Genomic DNA, 18,070 nt, shown 5'->3' with positions numbered 1-18,070 from the left:
ATTTCCAATATTTTATGACAGTAATTGAGAGATTAAAACAACATTTGCAGGTGAATTAGGAAACTGATATATAGGAGCAGGTATTACACTCTGCGTAATGGTAATCAGATATTTATGCTGGAGGATTTTCTCAACTCAGGGGCGTCTGCTTTATGAAGTCTTGTACCTGTATGTTTATTAATAAGACAGTAAAATATAACACATGTGATAGTGGAATGCTTACTGGAGGAAGCACAGCTAGTCCCTTGTGGGTGTTGTGTGTGGTCTCTGCAGAGGCTGTTTTCTAAGCTCCTTGAGGGACGTGGTCCAGCTGCTTCGGGCCTCACAGCTCCCTGTTCCGGACCGCTCGTGTTCCGGACCGCTCGTGTTCCGGACCGCTCGTGTTCCGGACCGTTCGGGCTGATGTGTCAGCAGCCTGCCAGGAGAGTGACTGCTCTGGCAAACTAGCTGACAAATGGTTTTTGTCAGCGTGAGTCAGACTGTGAATCCGATTATTTGACAGGATTATGAAAGACACATGTCAGAGAGCAGTCTTTCGTTCTGTGTCTACCGCAGACGCAGGGAGGCAGTTTGATTGTTTAAGGACGTCGAGATGTGTGAGACTGGTTCTGTTTCTAAGACACTTCCAGATGTGGGAAACTTGGCTCTGGTCTGGATCTTCTCTCTCAGCTGGGCTGTCTTTTGCAGGGGTCGGAAATTAACGCAATTTTAATCTGATCACGTGCAGGCACACAAACTTGTGCCTCTGCAAAGACACACACAGACACACACACACACACACTTAGCGCATGTACAAATACCAAGGTTATTATTGGATGTTGAACAGACAGTACTGTTTAACTTGATTAAGTATTTGGAATGTGTCCACTTGATGTTTGTGTGTGTATCACAGCTGTTGAACCCAAAAAGAAAGATAGATAAAAAAAAAAAAAACACCCTAATGAAGAGTAATAATAGCACTATCCGAACTAAACTCTGTACAAAGTTTACTTCCCTCACCCAATATGTTTTATCTGTTTTGACATACTCATGCACACACTCTCTCTTTCTCTCCGGCCACCGTTTTGATAACTGGCCGCTGTGGGCAGTCATAAAAAGCCCAAGCCTCCACTGCTACCCTGCAAACAAACAGCACTGCTGGCAGTGTGTCTTCATAAACTCTAATTGGTGTGCTATTCAGGGACAGGAAGAGTGGTCTGGTCGCGGGAACCAACTCCTTATTGCCGCTCGCGGACTCAGATGGTCGCTGTAATATAGATTCTGCTATGAGAGGGTCCGGATAAAAACTGCCCAGAGCGTCGGGGGACTTCAGCGCGTGCGTCATCAGGACTGCGGACGTTGGAGAGAAAGCAAGAGAGAGAGAGAGAGAGAGAAAGATTGATTTTAAAGTGGATTTCGCTGAGGTTGTGGAACGTGTATCTCTCTTCCTCTCCTTCTTTCTCTAGTCATAGAGACAGGGGGGAAGGTTCGTTATGCTGTATCGTAGTCCGAAGGCGTGCACCCGCCTTCCGCTGCCAAAAAGCTTTTCTCATTCTCCTACACTCAGCGCGAGCTGTCTGCAGAACACTGAGCAAGCCCTTTTCAGACAGGATAATGGTTAACCATGTTTCACAGTCAAACTCTTTACGCCATTAAGATGGAATGCGGTCTGGTCGCAGAATGATTTATTTATATCTCAGAAAAAAAAAGGATGTGGTGGAATTCCTGTGCCCGTTGATGTCAACGTATTAATGACGTGGACAGGAACAACACATATGGCCACGGTAATTAATCCAGATGACATGGCCGGAGTTGAATCGCGGAAACTGTAAACCAAAGTTAACTTCAGAGCAAAGAGAAATGTTACGCGATGACAGGTGGAGAAGGGGAGGGGAGGGGACGCTGTGGCAGTGCACAAGAGAACAGACTGTGGACAGAGAGAACTCTTAGAGGAGCTCTGGGTTGTGAAGAGACTGCATATGTCTCTCTTTCACAGTTTTGATGTATGTAAGCATGTAGCTCGCTCGCTCTTAATTAGCTTCAATCTAAAAGTTAAATGAGCCTCCCAGGTGGCCGGGATAGTTACGCCGTGCAACGTGTGAACTCTTTAGCAAACACCCTCAGCTCCCAGATGGTAGGCTGATTTCCAATGCAGCTACGCTCTGTATTCAACCCTCTACATTTTTTCATCGATAAATATTGCTACTTTGGTGCTGAGTAGGTGGAGCACTGATCTGTCTTTGTTGTAATTCGTTATCAGTGTTCCTTTTAAATCTGAACTGTTAGCAGAAAATTCCATTTCTTGAATCTGTAGGGATAATCAGTAATCCTGCCTGCGCCGCGGATCGATCTGTGACTTTATGGAACGTTTTTTTCCCTTTTCTTTTCTTTTTTTTCCTTTTTTTTTGTCTTTAAACACGTTTCTGCCTCTGTGGGAAAGGACAAGCACATTTAACTGCCATTCCTCTTGGCTTTGACCGGTGATGTAGCACATTTCACATTTTTGGGCAAATTTTAATTAAGGAGTTAACAAAGCGATGACAGAGCGTAACCAGGCCAAAAAGTTAATTTGGAGCACTGATGCACCCTTGTTTTCTCTGCTCTGTGTGTAGAGCACTGGTCCTGCATTCTGCCCTCTGGTAGACCAGCATAAGATATCAAACACACGCCAAGGTGCCCCCAGTCCTCTGTCCTCCGTCTTAAATAAAATAAAGATTCTGATTGGCCTGTAAATAGAATTGTGTTCCTGCTCACTGAGGAAGACAGAACAGCCCCCAGCGCAATTAAGCCTCCACAGATTGGCTGACTTTTTTTTTTTTTTTTTTTTTTTTTTGAGACACGAGAAATTCTCAAGTGGACTCTCTCTGGTTTTCAGAGGCAGTTAACATGCTCCTGACAGGCCTCTGGAGAGAATATCAGGGGAAAAAGCCCATCTCTCATTATAATTAAGAGATTTCTCTCTATCGCTTTTCTTCTTTCCCATTCACTCACTCCATCCACTGTACTGCACTTGTGATCCAAAATATTTGTTTCATTCACAGCTGTGTGTGTGTGTGTGTGTGTGCGTGTGTATGTGTGTGTAGGAAATCATTGCCATACATTTCTTTTGCGGTGTGGCTTGAAAACTAGTTTACAGTGCTCTGTAAGTGAATACCTCTGATTATAAAGGCTGTCAAACCTTTCTTTGTTTATGTGATGTACAGGAAGTTATTTTCTCTGTTTTGTCCAACAGTAACAGCACTGAGGGAGGAGGGACTTACATCAAAAAGTGCTGTAAGGGCTTCTGTATCGACATCCTGAAGAAGATCGCCAGGAACGTGAAGTTCACCTATGACCTCTACCTGGTAACCAATGGGAAGCATGGGAAAAAGATCAACAATGTCTGGAACGGCATGGTGGGAGAGGTCAGACGCTTTCCATTACACTTCTGATTATACAGGGTTTATAAAAAAAGAGGGGTGTTTCTTAAAACAATTTACCTGGGTAAATAAAAGGGAAGAGAATAACATATCTTTTTGGAACCCATGTGGGAGTCAGTGGTATCTGCAAAAGAAGAAGATGCAATGTATCTCTGCCTACTGGAGGTAATTTGGTGACAGAAGGGGCCTGATAGCAATCAAATGTAGAAAATTGAAGAAAAAAAGGAATTGGCCATTTATGTGATTTGGATCTGCGGGGAGTAAATGGTATAACCGAGGTTCTCAGTCAGCCACAGAAAAAAAACAGAAAAAAACCCCAAAAAACCCGAACTTAAATACGTTTGAATTGTCCGTGTGGATGCAGGTGTGTTTTTCATGTGAAGTTTCTGAGCCTGTTCTCTCTCTAACCCTGTCTCTGTCTGTCTGTCTGTCTGTCTGTCTGTCTGTCTGTCTGTTTGTCTGTCTGCCTGCCTGCCTGCCTGTCTTTGTTGTTTACCGTCACAGGTGGTGTATAAAAAGGCAGTCATGGCCGTGGGCTCTCTGACAATCAATGAAGAACGCTCAGAGGTCATTGATTTCTCTGTCCCCTTCGTGGAGACAGGGATTAGTGTGATGGTGTCCCGGAGCAACGGGACCGTCTCTCCATCAGCGTTTCTGGGTAACCGAGAAGAAGGACACTTTCACGACGCATGCCCTTTGACTTCTTAGCTATCGAAATATTATTGTTTTTATTTATTTGTTTATTTATTTATTTAACTTTAACGTGTAGCCCGTCCATCACACGCATGGTGCATAGCGCTGAGCAGGGAGAACTGAGTCTCCTTTGACAGCTCTGCTCTCTGATTTGTAGTGCTGCGTATGTTCCTCCTTTACACGATGGCCCAACCTCAGCAGACCATTCTTTAATTAACATAAGGCCAATAATTACAGGGGCTTAACTGGGAAACCCCCTCTCATGTGGACACTTGCCAGTTTCACATTTACTTTCCACTGTGAAAGCTCTTTAATCTCTGCAGCTTGTCCATAATCACATATCGCTGGTGCAAGCAGAGTGCGGAGATGGGAGTTGCTGACTTGGGTGTCTTGTCTCTTCCTCTCTCCTTCTCTGTGACTCTGGTCGTTCTCTCTGATTGGTTGCAGAGCCCTTCAGCGCGTCCGTGTGGGTGATGATGTTTGTGATGCTGCTTCTGGTGACAGCCATGGCTGTCTTCATGTTTGAGTACATCAGCCCTCTCGGATTCAACAGGAACCTCGCCCAAGGCAAAGGTACAGGACACCACTCTCCCGCTCGCCTTTTCGCTTTTTTTCCCCTACACTCAACTGCACCCTTTCCGCTATGTTTACACAGTCGCCCTCAGGCCAGGGTCAGAGCAAGAGGAAGATTCGCCTGCCTCCACGACGCTCCGTGTTCCACACACCTATTGTTAGGACATTTTGTATTAGGGAACAGCTGCATAAACACCACTTTCCATGTTTACTGTGGAGAAAAAAAAAAAAACAGAACACCACAAAACAAACCGATTCAAACGAAAGGCAAATAATGTTTTGATTCCACTATTGTTGTCTGCCTGATGTTTACCACTTTCAGTCAAATGAAGTTCAATTAAGTTTGGGTTCAGTGAAGTTCAATTATGTCTGCTTCAATTTAGTTCAGTTAAATTCAGTTAATTGCAATTTGATTGATATTGTGTCTTCCAAAGTGTCCTTTTCACAAAGCTCTTAACACTATTCTTTGGCCTTCAATGACTCATTAAAAAATGACTCAAAGTCCTTTTTCTAAGCAAGCCATTTACGCACTCTGATAAGTGACATTTTCTAGGTGACGTTCATACTACTACACCCAATGAAAAGACAAATTTCCTGTGGAAGGGCCCTGTATTTCTCATGCTGTTAGATGTAGGGTATTCTTAAATATCCCTTGTTGCTAAGCATTCACAGTTCTGATTCATATTCACGACAGAATCTTAGGCAGGCAAAACAGACCGCGCTACAGCCAATACAGGGAAAGAACCAGCCTTGGATAGAAGGGTTCTGAAAATAGCCATTATGTTAAGCTAGTAAGCTTATCACTGCTCAGATAGGGGAATAAATTAGCTTGAAAGGGTGACCTTTTAGATAAATGGAGGCGTAAAAACCATCTTTTCGCCGTTCTCTTCAGAGGGCAACCTGTTTGTAACTGAAGGATAATGCTAACGTAGCGAATGTATGGCTATTTTCTCCACAGATCCTCACGGACCCTCTTTCACCATGGGGAAAGCGGTATGGCTGCTTTGGGGTCTGGTCTTTAACAACTCTGTACCTGTCCAGAACCCCAGAGGTACCACCAGCAAGTTCATCGTGTCAGTGTGGGCCTTTTTTGCTGTCATCTTCCTGGCTAGCTACACTGCTAACCTGGCAGCCTTTATGATCCAAGAGGAGTTTGTGGACCAGGTCACAGGGCTGAGTGACAAGAAGGTAAATTTCCGCTGTAACTCTGACCATAAATGGTTCCTGCAGGATTTATTTCACTTTTCCATTTTTCTCCATTTTTCCAGGAACAAATGGTAATAATAATAGTAATCTCCATTTTTCCAGATTATTATTATCATTATTTTGCATTTGAATACTGGTGAATGGGATTTAATCTGTTTATTTTAAGCTCCGTTTTACTTCACTGTCCATATACTTGCTTTGCACACAACTTTAATAGTTCACAAGCTTTTGTAGAGTAATTCTTGAAATGTTTTATTGAAGTTTATAGAGCTTAACAATGTGGTCATTTCACAAGTCTTAGCTTTGAACAAAAGCATCTGCTAAATGAATAAATGTAATGAATAAATGAAAAGCCTTAAGCTAGGATGGGCGCTGAATTTTGATAATATTTTTGTAAAAACTAGAGCGAAAGTATTTTTTTTTTTTTTTTTTTTCAAAATATGAAGCCTCAGCAGGTGATCTGGTTTTATTTCAGGGCAGATTACGTGCCTGCAGGGTATAAGCTGTTGTTTCCTTAACTCCTTGTGTCAGCCTCCTGAATTTCACTCCGTTTGAATCAATTGCTCTGCTTCTGCTGTTGGAACGAGTTTAGGATAATTAGGCCAGTCAGAAAGCAGTGGTGCAAAGAAATATATTTCTTTTTTTTATTGCTAATTATAATAATAAAAAAAAAATAATCACTTTCTGAGAAGCCATGGCACCTCACTGTCAGTATCTGTTTCGTTCTCCACAGGGCTCCGTTAGCTCTCTCCTCAGTTATCCTAGCTATACATGAGTATTCAGACAAAACTTTATGCACTTATATTGAAAATGAAACAAGCTCTTGCATCACACACATATGCACACACACACACACACACACACACAGTCTGACACAAACACACATACTCTCACACAAACCTTTCTAAATGTGAACAGTTTGCCTTCCCTGGTACTTTAGTGCAAAGTCTACCTAAAACATAAGACTGAAACATGAAAGCTAACCCTGGTGAGATGGGCTTTTAAATCTCCGTATGTTGGGAGGCTGAAATAAGCGGGAAGATGCTTGTCTGAGGTATCTGCATTGGGACTGCTCACCGTGGCGGTCCTGGTACACACAACAGCAGCCCGTGCACTCCGGACATGCTGTTCTCACCGCGCTGCGCCATGAAAGACAGACACGTCCCAGAGGAAAACCCCGGTGAGGCTGTTGCGTCTCTCTCTCTCTTTCAAAGGCGGATTCGGCGTGGTTGTTATGGACCCGCCGTCCCCCTCTGTGAGCAGTGTAAAACGTCCCTCAGGAATCTCAGAGCAAACCGTCCATTAACGGACACTGTTACATAAGACTGAGTCAAGTCTCTCTCTCTCTCTCTCTCTCCCGGGCCCAGGCCTGGTGCTGCTTGCCATCTCACTTGCGTCTCACTTGTTCCTGGCAGAAAGGAGGGCACGGCCTGGCGCTTATATAACTCTGGCATAAATTGCATAATGGGCGGTGGTGGGCCAAGGTCACCGTTCTTCGTTAGAGTTCTTTGTGGGGCTCTGTAACCATAACAACAAGGCCTGGGGCATGCACGCCTGTCACACACAGCCAACCTGCCATCACCGCCTCCTATCAAAACGGGGAAAAAAAGGTCACATCTAATTCAGTGTCAACAAAGAAAAGCGATGGATCGACAAACAAACCGATAAATAAACAAATGGAAAGCAACACCCTCGCTTTAGGCTCGTGAAGCTTGTAGTGGTTTATAGAAAGTGCTGATTCGTTTTTTTGTTTTGTTTTTTTAGGTGGAGATTGTTATTTCAGAGCATGCTCAGACTTGAAGGTTATGACCTGTGACCTTTTTATTAAAGTCATGTCAAAACAATGAGGGCAGACAGCACTGTTGTGGGTAATGATGAGAAATGGCTGGAAAAAGATTGTTACTGGAAGTAGAAGATTTAAAACAAAAAGATAAAACCTTCATCAAAAAGACAGAACATCACAAGAGTCTTTCTTTTGACTGTAAAATTCTGTTTGTTGGTAATGACACCTGTCGTTCCTGAATTCTTTTTTTTTTTTGTTTTGTTTTTACCTCTCACAGTTCCAGAGCCCTTACTCCTACTCCCCCCCTTTCCGTTTTGGAACCGTTCCCAACGGCAGCACGGAGAGGAACATCAGGAAGAACTATCCGGACATGCACCAGTACATGGTCAAGTACCATCAGACCGGGGTGCAGGACGCGTTGGTCAGCCTAAAGACCGGGTAAGCTCACACCCACTGGTGCTCTGTCGAAGTTTTTGTTTTGTGTTTTTTTTTTCTTTCTCCATCTGTCTGCCTGAGCTGAAGTGTTATTGAAGGAGTCATTGGCTGGCCTGGCGTATTATTGTCTGAAACAGGCAGGCGTTTGCAGGCCATGCTGTGAATGAATGACTGTGTTAACTTGGAGTAACAGGGTTATTTTTAACCCGGTAGATATACATAATGGGAATGGAAATGAGGAGTTGGGGACGCAGGGGGAGGGTATTTTTCATCGCCTTCTCACCGAGGGAAAGGGCGGGGGGGGCAGAGGGCCAGACTAAATCGTTTGAGGGAGGACGTACGTAAGGGCGAAATGAGCAAAGCAACGCTACAGAGAGACTTCACACACGTGACACGCCGAGGAGGTAAAGGAATAGCCGGGGTAACGACACAAATCAGGTGGGAAGGAGATGCAGCTCAGTGCTCAATCCTTAATGCTTAAGCTCAAATTGATAACAGAGGGAGAACGCTGGTCCCTGGAACCTTTTAAAATGCCTTTGGAGCCGGCTCAGCGGCTTCTTAAAGACGATCTCGCTTTTGCTAATATTTCTTATGATTAAAATTCACTGTGTGTGGTACAGTGGAGTTTCTCAAGTCTTTTCAGTGGACTGTTTTATGGACATTAGACTACAACGTTAAAAAAAAAAAAAAAAAAAATACAAAACACATACCCACAGCACCACTACGCAAACCCCTTAGTCCCATAAAAACGTCAGTTTCTGTAGCTCTGAAAGATTTCATATTCATAATTAACACACTAAAAAAAAGACAAGCGTCGCTGCCTGTCTGCTGAAGACAGGGCCCTCTCCCTCTGCCCTCGCTTGACTGGGACTCGTCAGAAACTTAGCCCCCCCACCTCCCCACATCACCTAACTGAGTTTTCTTGTTTCAAAAATTCTTTTTGTACATTGTTTATATTCTGCTTTAAAAAATGTCAGAACAATACTTTAACTACATTTTAGGCCGTGAGTCTTTAAAGACTGTATGAAGTACGTAACCATATTTGTGACCGTTATGAATATGTAAATTGTTAACACTGTGTAGCAATACAGTAATCTGTCACTTGATGAATATTCAAATCGTCGACACTGTGTCAGTATAGTGTTGTCTGCCACTTTATGAATATGCAAATAGTCAACATTGTGTCACAATAGTACAGTCTGCCACTTTATGAATATGCAAATCACCATCACTGCGTAACCATATTGTAACATGTCACTGAAAATGATATGCATGACATCCGCATAACTGAGGAGTTTAAAAAGGAGTTTAAAGCTCTCTGTGTTTGGACCAATCAAACCAATTACTTGTTGAATGTTCTTTATTTTCTGCCAACCCTAAAATTTTGTATAGCAGCAATATGAATCAGTAAAAGCTTAGCTATAGCTAAGTATATATTTAATATGAGCATGCATCAGTGTGTGGGAATGTGAGGGGAAAAACCCCACTCCTAAAGGGTCACTGACGAGTCAGTAATGAGAATGGAAAGTGAGGTGATCCTACTCTGAATAATAACACAGTTTGTACAGAACTTCTGTCAGGATTAAAGTCTGACTAGAGAGAGAGAGAGGGAGAGAGAGAGAGAGAGGGCGAGAGAGAGAGGGAGAGAGAGAGAGAGAGAAGGAGAGAGAGAGAGAGAGGGGGAGAGAGAGGGAGAGAGAGGGCGCTTCGTGCTCTCCTGTCAGTCCTGTGGGCCAGCTCCTGAAAAATCCTGTCAAACTGAAGGAACACACCTGCCCAGACACACCTGCCCAGACAGCGCAATGAGAACAGATGAGCGGAGCGTTTGTCTACGCGTCAGATGGGATTGACTGCCTGGCAATGTGTTGTTATTGGTGTTTTCTGTTAATCCGGGGATGAAGGCGAGCCTGGAGCCAGCTTAAAGAGATTTGTTTTGGCAGGAAGAGAGGATGGCTGTGTGAATTCTCCTTTAATGAAGGAGATACAAATCAATGTTGATTGAATTCTATTAGCCAAACAGCCCAAGTTCATCCAATGTCATTTCTGCAGATATTGATATAAATTGGCTTGATAAAACTACCAGTGATACGGCTAACAGTGCACTCTGTGTAATACAGTACTCAGTTAAGGAGAAGAGAGATGCTAGGACTACATTAGCAGTCTTATCATTCAAGATTCAAGGAAATCCTTCTACCAAACGTCAGTAAACTGACACATTAAAAGGCTTTGATGCATTGATGCTTTCTGATTTTCAACTTCTTTGATTATAATTTTAGTCACTGTTGAGTTACAAAGAGCATTCTCCCTAACAATTCCACATTGAATCTGAAATCTATTGAGCGTTTTCACAACGTTACTGTTGCACCTCCGTGTCCATCTCCCTCTGTTTGGGCCCATCAGCACTGAGTTTCACTGGCTTACTAACCACCCGCTCAGTCTGTTCACGGACTGATTATCTCACCTGGTCCTGCTTCATGGACTCATGTAGACCACAGTATAAACGCGCCTCCATTTCTCTCTGGCCCAGTGTCTCCCATTACAGCGAGTTCTGAGACTTGCTGTTCCCTTTCACATCTCCATGTCTTCGGCCCTGGTTTGTTCCCCTGTCTCTGGTTTCTAATCTCACCTGTGAAAGTGTGATTCTTGTGCACTGAACCTGCGCCGTTTCAGTCATTTGATTTTGAACAGTGTGTCAAATATAGGTTTACTCAGCACATGCACCCTGCTTCTCTGAGTCATCGTGTTTGCAGAATATAACATTTTACCGCGTTCTCACCTCCTCCATGTTCCTAAAGTAACCACAGGTGAAAGATCTGGCTCCTGTATTTGTTAATGACATCAGTCTTCAATTAAGGAAACAGACCAATCAGAACGCAGGGAGAAGTGAATGCTTCATTAAAATATTGTATTGAATGTCTCAGTCAGGCAGAACCCAGTGGCTATGGTACAGGTAGCAGTCCTCTCGTCACTTCTAGCGCTAAAACTAAGAACTACAAGTGCACGCGCGCGCGGGGCTCTGTAAATGTCTCTGGTCTGAGTGTGTGTCATCTGTCAGGAGCCCCTGAGTTAGCCAGTGTAGGACTGTAGGCAGGTCCTGTCCCACTTAAAGTGTAAAGGAAGATATGTGAGGAGAACGAAAATGAATACATTTGAATTCATGTCTCATCATTTTTTCTAGCTAGGAGTATCCATCATCACACAATACACCAGTCTCAGAGCCAAGGCGGCGTGCAGCTCAAGAACAGAATTATGGAGCAAAATATTGGATATGGGTCCCCATCCCTGGGTTAGATCTGACGGCGGGGAAATGCCAGAGTCATGTATCTTACACAGGGAAGCTGTCTTACACAGAATGTAGATGAGTTAGACACCTACTTCACTTTATCTCAAAATGTCACTCACTTACCAGTTTATTGGTAGCGTTCAATTTATTGTGAGGCTTCAAGTATTTTATATACTGTGTATATACACACACACACATATATATACAAACATATTTTTTGATGTTTGTGTGTGTGTGCGTGTGCGTGTGCGTGCGTGTGTGCGTGTGTGTGTGTGTGAATGTGTGTGTTAACTTGATTAGAATAGAGGAACACCATAACAGGTCATTGATTGGTAAATTATGAAGAGGGACTCCCAGAGACTCCCCATCCTGTGTGTGCTAGAGAGAGAGAGAGAGAGAGAGCGAGAGAGAGAGAGGGAGAGAGGGAGGGAGAGGGAGAGAGAGAGAGAGAGAGAGAGATGGAGAGATGGGGAGAGAGAGAGAGCAAGAGAGGGAGAGAGAGAGAGAGAGAGAGAGAGAGATAGAGAGAGAGAGAGAGAGGGAGAGAGAGAGGTTTTAGAAGCTCCAAAAGAGCAACAGTCAATCTGTTTGGCACGTCCTCCTCTCCATCAGGAGGTCAAGGCCTCTCCTTCTCTCCTCCTCTCCTCCTGCAGTTCCCATAGAGCTCATAAAGCAGTCTGACGCCCGTGTGTGGCCAGAGTGAGAAGAAGGGCACTAACCTAATGAAGTCTCAGTATTTGTGCTCTCACATTTATAGCAGCAGGAAGACACAAACACATTTAATGAAATTTATCACTATATCTGTGCTGGAGCCAGTCCAGCTGCTATCTTCCTCTCTGTGGGTGCCAATTCATCTCGCTTCAGACCACAGAGCCACAAAACACGACTATTTGGATATTGACCCTGCGTTTTTTTTTCCCCATTGCTTATATTGTTCCAAAAAAAATAAATTCTGTGTAGCCTTTACTTTTGCTGAGTCATAACTCAGCACTTCTGCGAGAATTTGTGTTGTTTGTGTGGTACGTGGTGAGATGCTGTTGAATAATGGAACCAGAAGATTCCCTAGCCAGGAATAGGCTATCCTTACGGTGCTTTATGAATCTTGTGTGTAAAGTCTGTCTCTCTCTCTCTCTCTCTTTCTCTCTCTCACACTGTCCAGTAAACTGGACGCCTTCATCTACGATGCAGCCGTGTTGAACTACATGGCAGGCAGGGATGAAGGCTGTAAACTGGTGACCATTGGGAGTGGGTACATCTTTGCCACCACGGGCTATGGCATTGCCCTGCAGAAAGGCTCCTACTGGAAACGGCAGGTCGACCTGGCCATCCTCGCCATTATCGGAGACGGTGAATATATTTATAATTTTACTTTAGATTTACTTTTACATTTCTGTTTACAGAGCTGACGGATGGCTGTCCACAGTAAGCCACGTTAGAGTGTCCTTAAATGCCCTTGTGTGTTTGTGGGCAGAATGCTGGCAGGGGACGTTCTCTCCAAATCTCCGGAACAAGAAGTAAAATAATGAGCTCCAGCCCTTCAGAAACGCTGCTGACGTCATTCCAGAGTCCCCAGCCAAATTTATATTTTCCTGCAGCAATAGCAATATAAAAATCTCTTTGGTGTTATTTTTAATGCAGAAAAGTGAAGATGTTCGGTATGCATGCAGAAACATAGTTCTTGTCCCTTTTTCTTCCATCAGCAAACTTGCAATGTGATTCTATCTGTCCATCTATCTATCTATCTATCTATCTATCTATCTATCTATCTATCTATCTATCTATCTATCTAGTATATCTATCTGTCTGTCTATCTATACATCTATCTGTCTGTCTATCTATCTATCTATCTATCTATCTATCTATCTATCGATCTGTCGATCTATCTATCTATCTATCTATCTATCTATCTATCTATCTATGTCTTTTTGTCTCACTCCGTCACTCTCTGTCTCTTATATACACACACAATCATATATATCACACATATATTTTGAAAATTCTGTGCCAGACAAACTGCACTAGGTCTAAGATACTGACAGCAGAGCAGATTATTAAATAATGAATGTGATGTAAATATTCATGCATCAACATTAATATTAACGTCATGTTAAATCGCCTGCTTCTGCAGTCAGCGAGAGGAGGGACTGCGTTTAAAAACGTGTTTGAGACGGCGCAGAAACATCAGGAAAATAACTCATTCTGCACATTTGTCCAAGTATGTGGAGGTATAGAATGTCTTAAACGAAAATCCATTTTCGTTAAAGACGAAAAGGGGGAAAGAGCAGACTCGGTCTTTCTTTTTCACTATTAGTCTTTTATTTTCACTCCGTTTTTACACCGATCTGTTTCAGGTCTCTGTTTCACATCTATAGATTTGGTTTTAATCAGCAGTACATTAGAGATTCTCTGAAACGACATGTCTGCAGAGACACCTGCACTGAATCTGCCTCCTCCTGGAAATGTCCTGTTAAGATGGCTTGGTAGTTATATATGATGTAATATAGTACAAAGCTTGATAAATGACAGAATCATCCTCTTGGCAGCTGTGATGGGAATAGCATATGGCTAGCGCTTAAGACAGTTCAGAGCCCAATCTCTCCGACTCGACTCCACACAGTCACACTCAGAAAGTTTTGAACTCTGTAACTGTGGAGCACAGATAAGGAGACATATTTGTTAGGAACACCACCACCACGGTTTACAGGAATGGAAAAAAGAGGAAGAGAGGTGTGTGTGTGTGTGTGTTTTTGTGTACTGACGGTCGAGGCCTGTTTTTTTTCAGGTGAGATGGAGGAGCTGGAGGCCCAGTGGCTGACTGGGATCTGCCACAATGAGAAGAACGAGGTGATGAGTAGTCAGCTGGACGTGGACAACATGGCCGGCGTCTTCTACATGCTGGCCACAGCGATGGGGCTGAGCCTCATCACCTTCATCTGGGAGCATTTGTTCTACTGGAAACTTCGCTACTGCTTCACCGGCGTGTGCTCCGGAAAACCCGGACTGCTCTTCACCATCAGCAGGGTAAGACACGTGACGCAGAGAGAAAGGAGGGGAGCAAAGTTACGCCGTTTCTTTTATGAAATACTGCCTTCCCATCTCTGAAAAAAAAAAACAACAACCAGTCTTTTCAAATCTTTTAGAAGAATTCATCAAATATTGAGCTCATTGGTGTGGATATTTGTCGGCACGGTGATAAAAATGTGTGCGCTTGTCTCTACAGACGACTCGCAAAAACTTAGACCACAGTGTCTGTTTGTGGTTTTCGTTGTGCATTTTCAAACTTGGTCAAATTTGCAAGTCACAATAGTGTCACAATAAACAAACCAACCATTTGGGAGTGGACAGACTTCAGCAGACAAATGAACAAATGAACACGTGACAGTCTGTTCTGAACCAATTAGTAATTCTGTGGAGACTCTAGTTATTGAGCCAGTGCTATTTTAACATTGACATGTCCCCCCCGTCTTCTGAAGGGAGAGTGTGACAGAAACTAGATCTTGATTGGTACTTGTCAGTCGTGCAAGATTTCACATCCCTGTTCTTTATGGGTGAGGAGATTTTAATGACAGGGACAGTTTACTGAGAGAAAGATGGAGAGAAAGAGAGAGAGAGAGAGAAAGAGAGAGACTGTTCTCAGAGGTTAGTGTTTACTTGTTTGTTTCCCATGATGGATAGAAATTTGTATGTGCTGAAAAGCAGAGCCACGCTGCTGGTCATCACACATGCTGGAAATCTGATTATCATCTCTGATGGAATGAAATGCAGGTGTGTGATACCATTGCTAGACAAGGTGCATGTATTCTGCCTTAGTAGAAGTTGTGTAGGAACCTATGTGGTATAGGGAATTGTGTAGGGGATTGTGAATATGGAGCATTTGAATTGTACGTAGCAATGAAATGTGTCAGTGATGGGACAAAGAGCAATATCTGATGTCTCAGAAATAAACCCGTTTTACCAAAACGAATTCAAAACTGATTACTGATGAATGTTACAATTTGTTGAAAACTGAAAAAAAAAAAAAAGCGAGGATATTTTGGAAGATTTTTGGTGCTGAACATCTTAGTGCTGAGTTAGATTTTGTTCTTCTCTCCTTTGTTTTAAAGGGCATTTGGAGTTGTATTCATGGTGTCCACATCGACATGAAGAAGAAGTCATCTGATCTAGACTTCAGCCCGCAGGCCAACATGCTAAAGCTCATCAAATCGGCCAAACAGATGACGAACATGACCAACCTCAGCGGCTCGCGGATCAACTCCCCCAAACGCGGCTCTGACTTCATGCACTCAGCCAGCCCCATGATCATGGACATGATGGCGGAGAAAGGGAACTTCGTATACACGGACAATCGCAGCTACGCCCAAAAGGACATGATCTACGGAGACTCAGGTGACCTGCAGACGTACCTGGCCAATCGCCACAAAGACCACCTCAACAACTACATCTTCCAAGGCCAACACCCTCTCACCCTGAACGAATCCAATCCCAACACGGTGGAGGTGGCAGTGACTGCGGATGCAGCTCAGACCAACGCCAAACCCAGAGCCCTGTGGAAGAAATCAGTGGACACAGTACGTCAGGGGCAGGGTCCTGACACGCTGACCCCGGACCCTCGCGTGTCGATGAAGAGCCAGAGGTACCTTCCGGAAGAGGCAGCTCACTCTGATATCTCTGACTGTTCGAGCAGGGCCACCTCCTACAAGGATCCGGACAACAACAAGCACCTGAAGCCCAAGGACAACTTAAAAAAAAGATCGATGACGTCAAAATACCCAAGGGATTGCAGTGAAGTGGAGCTGTCCTACTTAAAGAGTAAGCAGGGCAACTCAACTCGCGAAAAAATCTACACCATAGACTCTGACCGGGAGCTGAGTCTGCACTCCGATCCAATGCACTACAGAGAGAGAGGTGGCCTCGGAGACGATGTGGATTACCCCGAAATGTACTCGGATCAAAACGACAACTACAGGAAATGCGACCAGCCCATCATCCATCTAAACAGCAGCCCTCTCCACCACACCGATTCCGATCTCCTGCCCGACAACGCCTACAACAAGCATTACAGCCTGAAGGAGAAAAACCTCAGCCCGCACGAATCAAACGACCGCTTTAAACAGACACATTGCCGCAGCTGCCTGTCCAAGGTGCCGAACTATCCAGCTGGGCATTACTCGGCCGCGCGCTCTCCATATAACCGCTGTGAGGCTTGCCTGCACATGGGCAACCTGTACGACATCAGCGAGGACCAGATGCTGCAGGAGGCCGTCGTTAGCCCCAGCATACACCAGGACGAGATGTTCGGACGCTACTGGCCCCAGACGGACGGGCCTCACGTTCAGAAGAGGAACAGACTAAGGCTGAGCCGGCAACACTCATTTGACAATATCATGCTGGAGAAGCCTAAAGAGGTCGACCTGAACAGGCCAGCACGTAGCGTCAGCCTCAAGGAAAAAGACCGCTTCCTGGAGGACAGCCATTACGCGAACATGTTCAACATCAAATCCGACAGACTCTTCGGCAGCAGGTCCATGCTCTTCAACCACAACCTAGAGGAGAGCAAGCGCAGCAAGTCACTTTACCCAGACCACACCTCAGACAACCCCTTCATGCACTCTTTGCGGGACGACACCCGCCTTGTTCACGGGAGGAGCTCATCTGACATTTACAAACAATTGGCCCCTATCAAATCCAGGAACGAAAACAACCTGAGGTCCTCAGTGAAGTCCACCACTTCATACTGTTCCAGGGATGGTCGAATAGCCAATGACATGTACATTTCAGAGCAAGGAATGCCTTATGTAGCCAATAAGACTAGTGCATACTCAGCTCCCCGGGTCCTAAATTCTTCTCAGTTCAGCAATAGACGCGTGTATAAGAAAATACCTAGTCTCGAGTCAGATGTTTAATGCTCTCTTTGTGTAGATTAAATATTTATTCACTTAGGATGCCATAGTCACCTACATTGGAATCAAAAGTACCTGAGTACTCTTTTGCAGATATCAATTTTCTTACATTAGTCAGGTGGTCGCATAGCGCTTGCCAAAGGTTCTCAGCGTTTGAAGTTATCCTTTGGGGCAATATATCCTGAACTAAGGGTATAGATATAGATACAAGAAAAAAAAAAAAAGAGACAAGAAGTGAATTAGCCAGGGCAAATTTTGGGTTTGACCCAGCATGGAATTTGAGCCGGCCATTCCAACAGCCACCTCAAAACTCCACATCTGCCTGTAACGCTGACCGGAGAGATGGACGGACTGCTCTGAAGTCGTCTTCTCCAGAGAGAGAGAGAGAGAGAGCGAGAGACAGAGTGCTTAGGCGAAACCAGGGGCTGTTTGAGTTTGGGATATATCGCCATCCACAGTTAGACTTGCCCCTCAGGAAGTGCTTATGCAACCCTGAGCCAGGGGCACTGTGGGTGAAAAGAAGTGCTTTATGGGTCGTTTACCGACAGGAACCTGAGGCAAGCAAAGCCGAGATATGTTATCGGTGGCACTCAATGAAAACATAGCATCATTGCTTTTATTCTATTACTATAGATTTGGGATTTTTGGCATTCTGATCCCCATTTAGATTATAGACTTTAGCTTATTTGGTAGCACAGTGCCCATTAGTTATCTTCCCTTTCTTTGCATTCTAAAAGAGTGCTTTCGAATTACTGTTGGAAATAGATTATTTTGCATGTATTACATTTTTGTTTTTGGT

General features: G+C 44.1%; 1 protein-coding gene across 1 annotated transcript in view; it reads left to right on the top strand.

Annotated features, from left to right (window-relative positions):
• grin2aa (glutamate receptor, ionotropic, N-methyl D-aspartate 2A, a) overlaps positions 1-17,274 on the top strand; it is a 97,309-nt gene extending 80,035 nt beyond the window's left edge. The window contains exons 5-12 of the mRNA XM_030790030.1: positions 3,212-3,383; positions 3,903-4,056; positions 4,539-4,664; positions 5,623-5,852; positions 7,931-8,091; positions 12,531-12,718; positions 14,154-14,392; positions 15,475-17,274. Of these exons, the coding sequence (XP_030645890.1) occupies positions 3,212-3,383; positions 3,903-4,056; positions 4,539-4,664; positions 5,623-5,852; positions 7,931-8,091; positions 12,531-12,718; positions 14,154-14,392; positions 15,475-17,274 (3,070 nt within the window). The remainder of the gene's footprint in view (positions 1-3,211; positions 3,384-3,902; positions 4,057-4,538; positions 4,665-5,622; positions 5,853-7,930; positions 8,092-12,530; positions 12,719-14,153; positions 14,393-15,474) is intronic.
• Positions 17,275-18,070: the final 796 nt, after the last annotated feature.

This window comes from Chanos chanos, chromosome 13, assembly GCF_902362185.1.
Source record: "Chanos chanos chromosome 13, fChaCha1.1, whole genome shotgun sequence".
Lineage (NCBI taxonomy): Eukaryota > Metazoa > Chordata > Actinopteri > Gonorynchiformes > Chanidae > Chanos > Chanos chanos.
The sequence above is the reverse complement of the archived record's forward strand: the minus strand, read 5'-3'. Positions and strand labels throughout refer to the sequence as shown.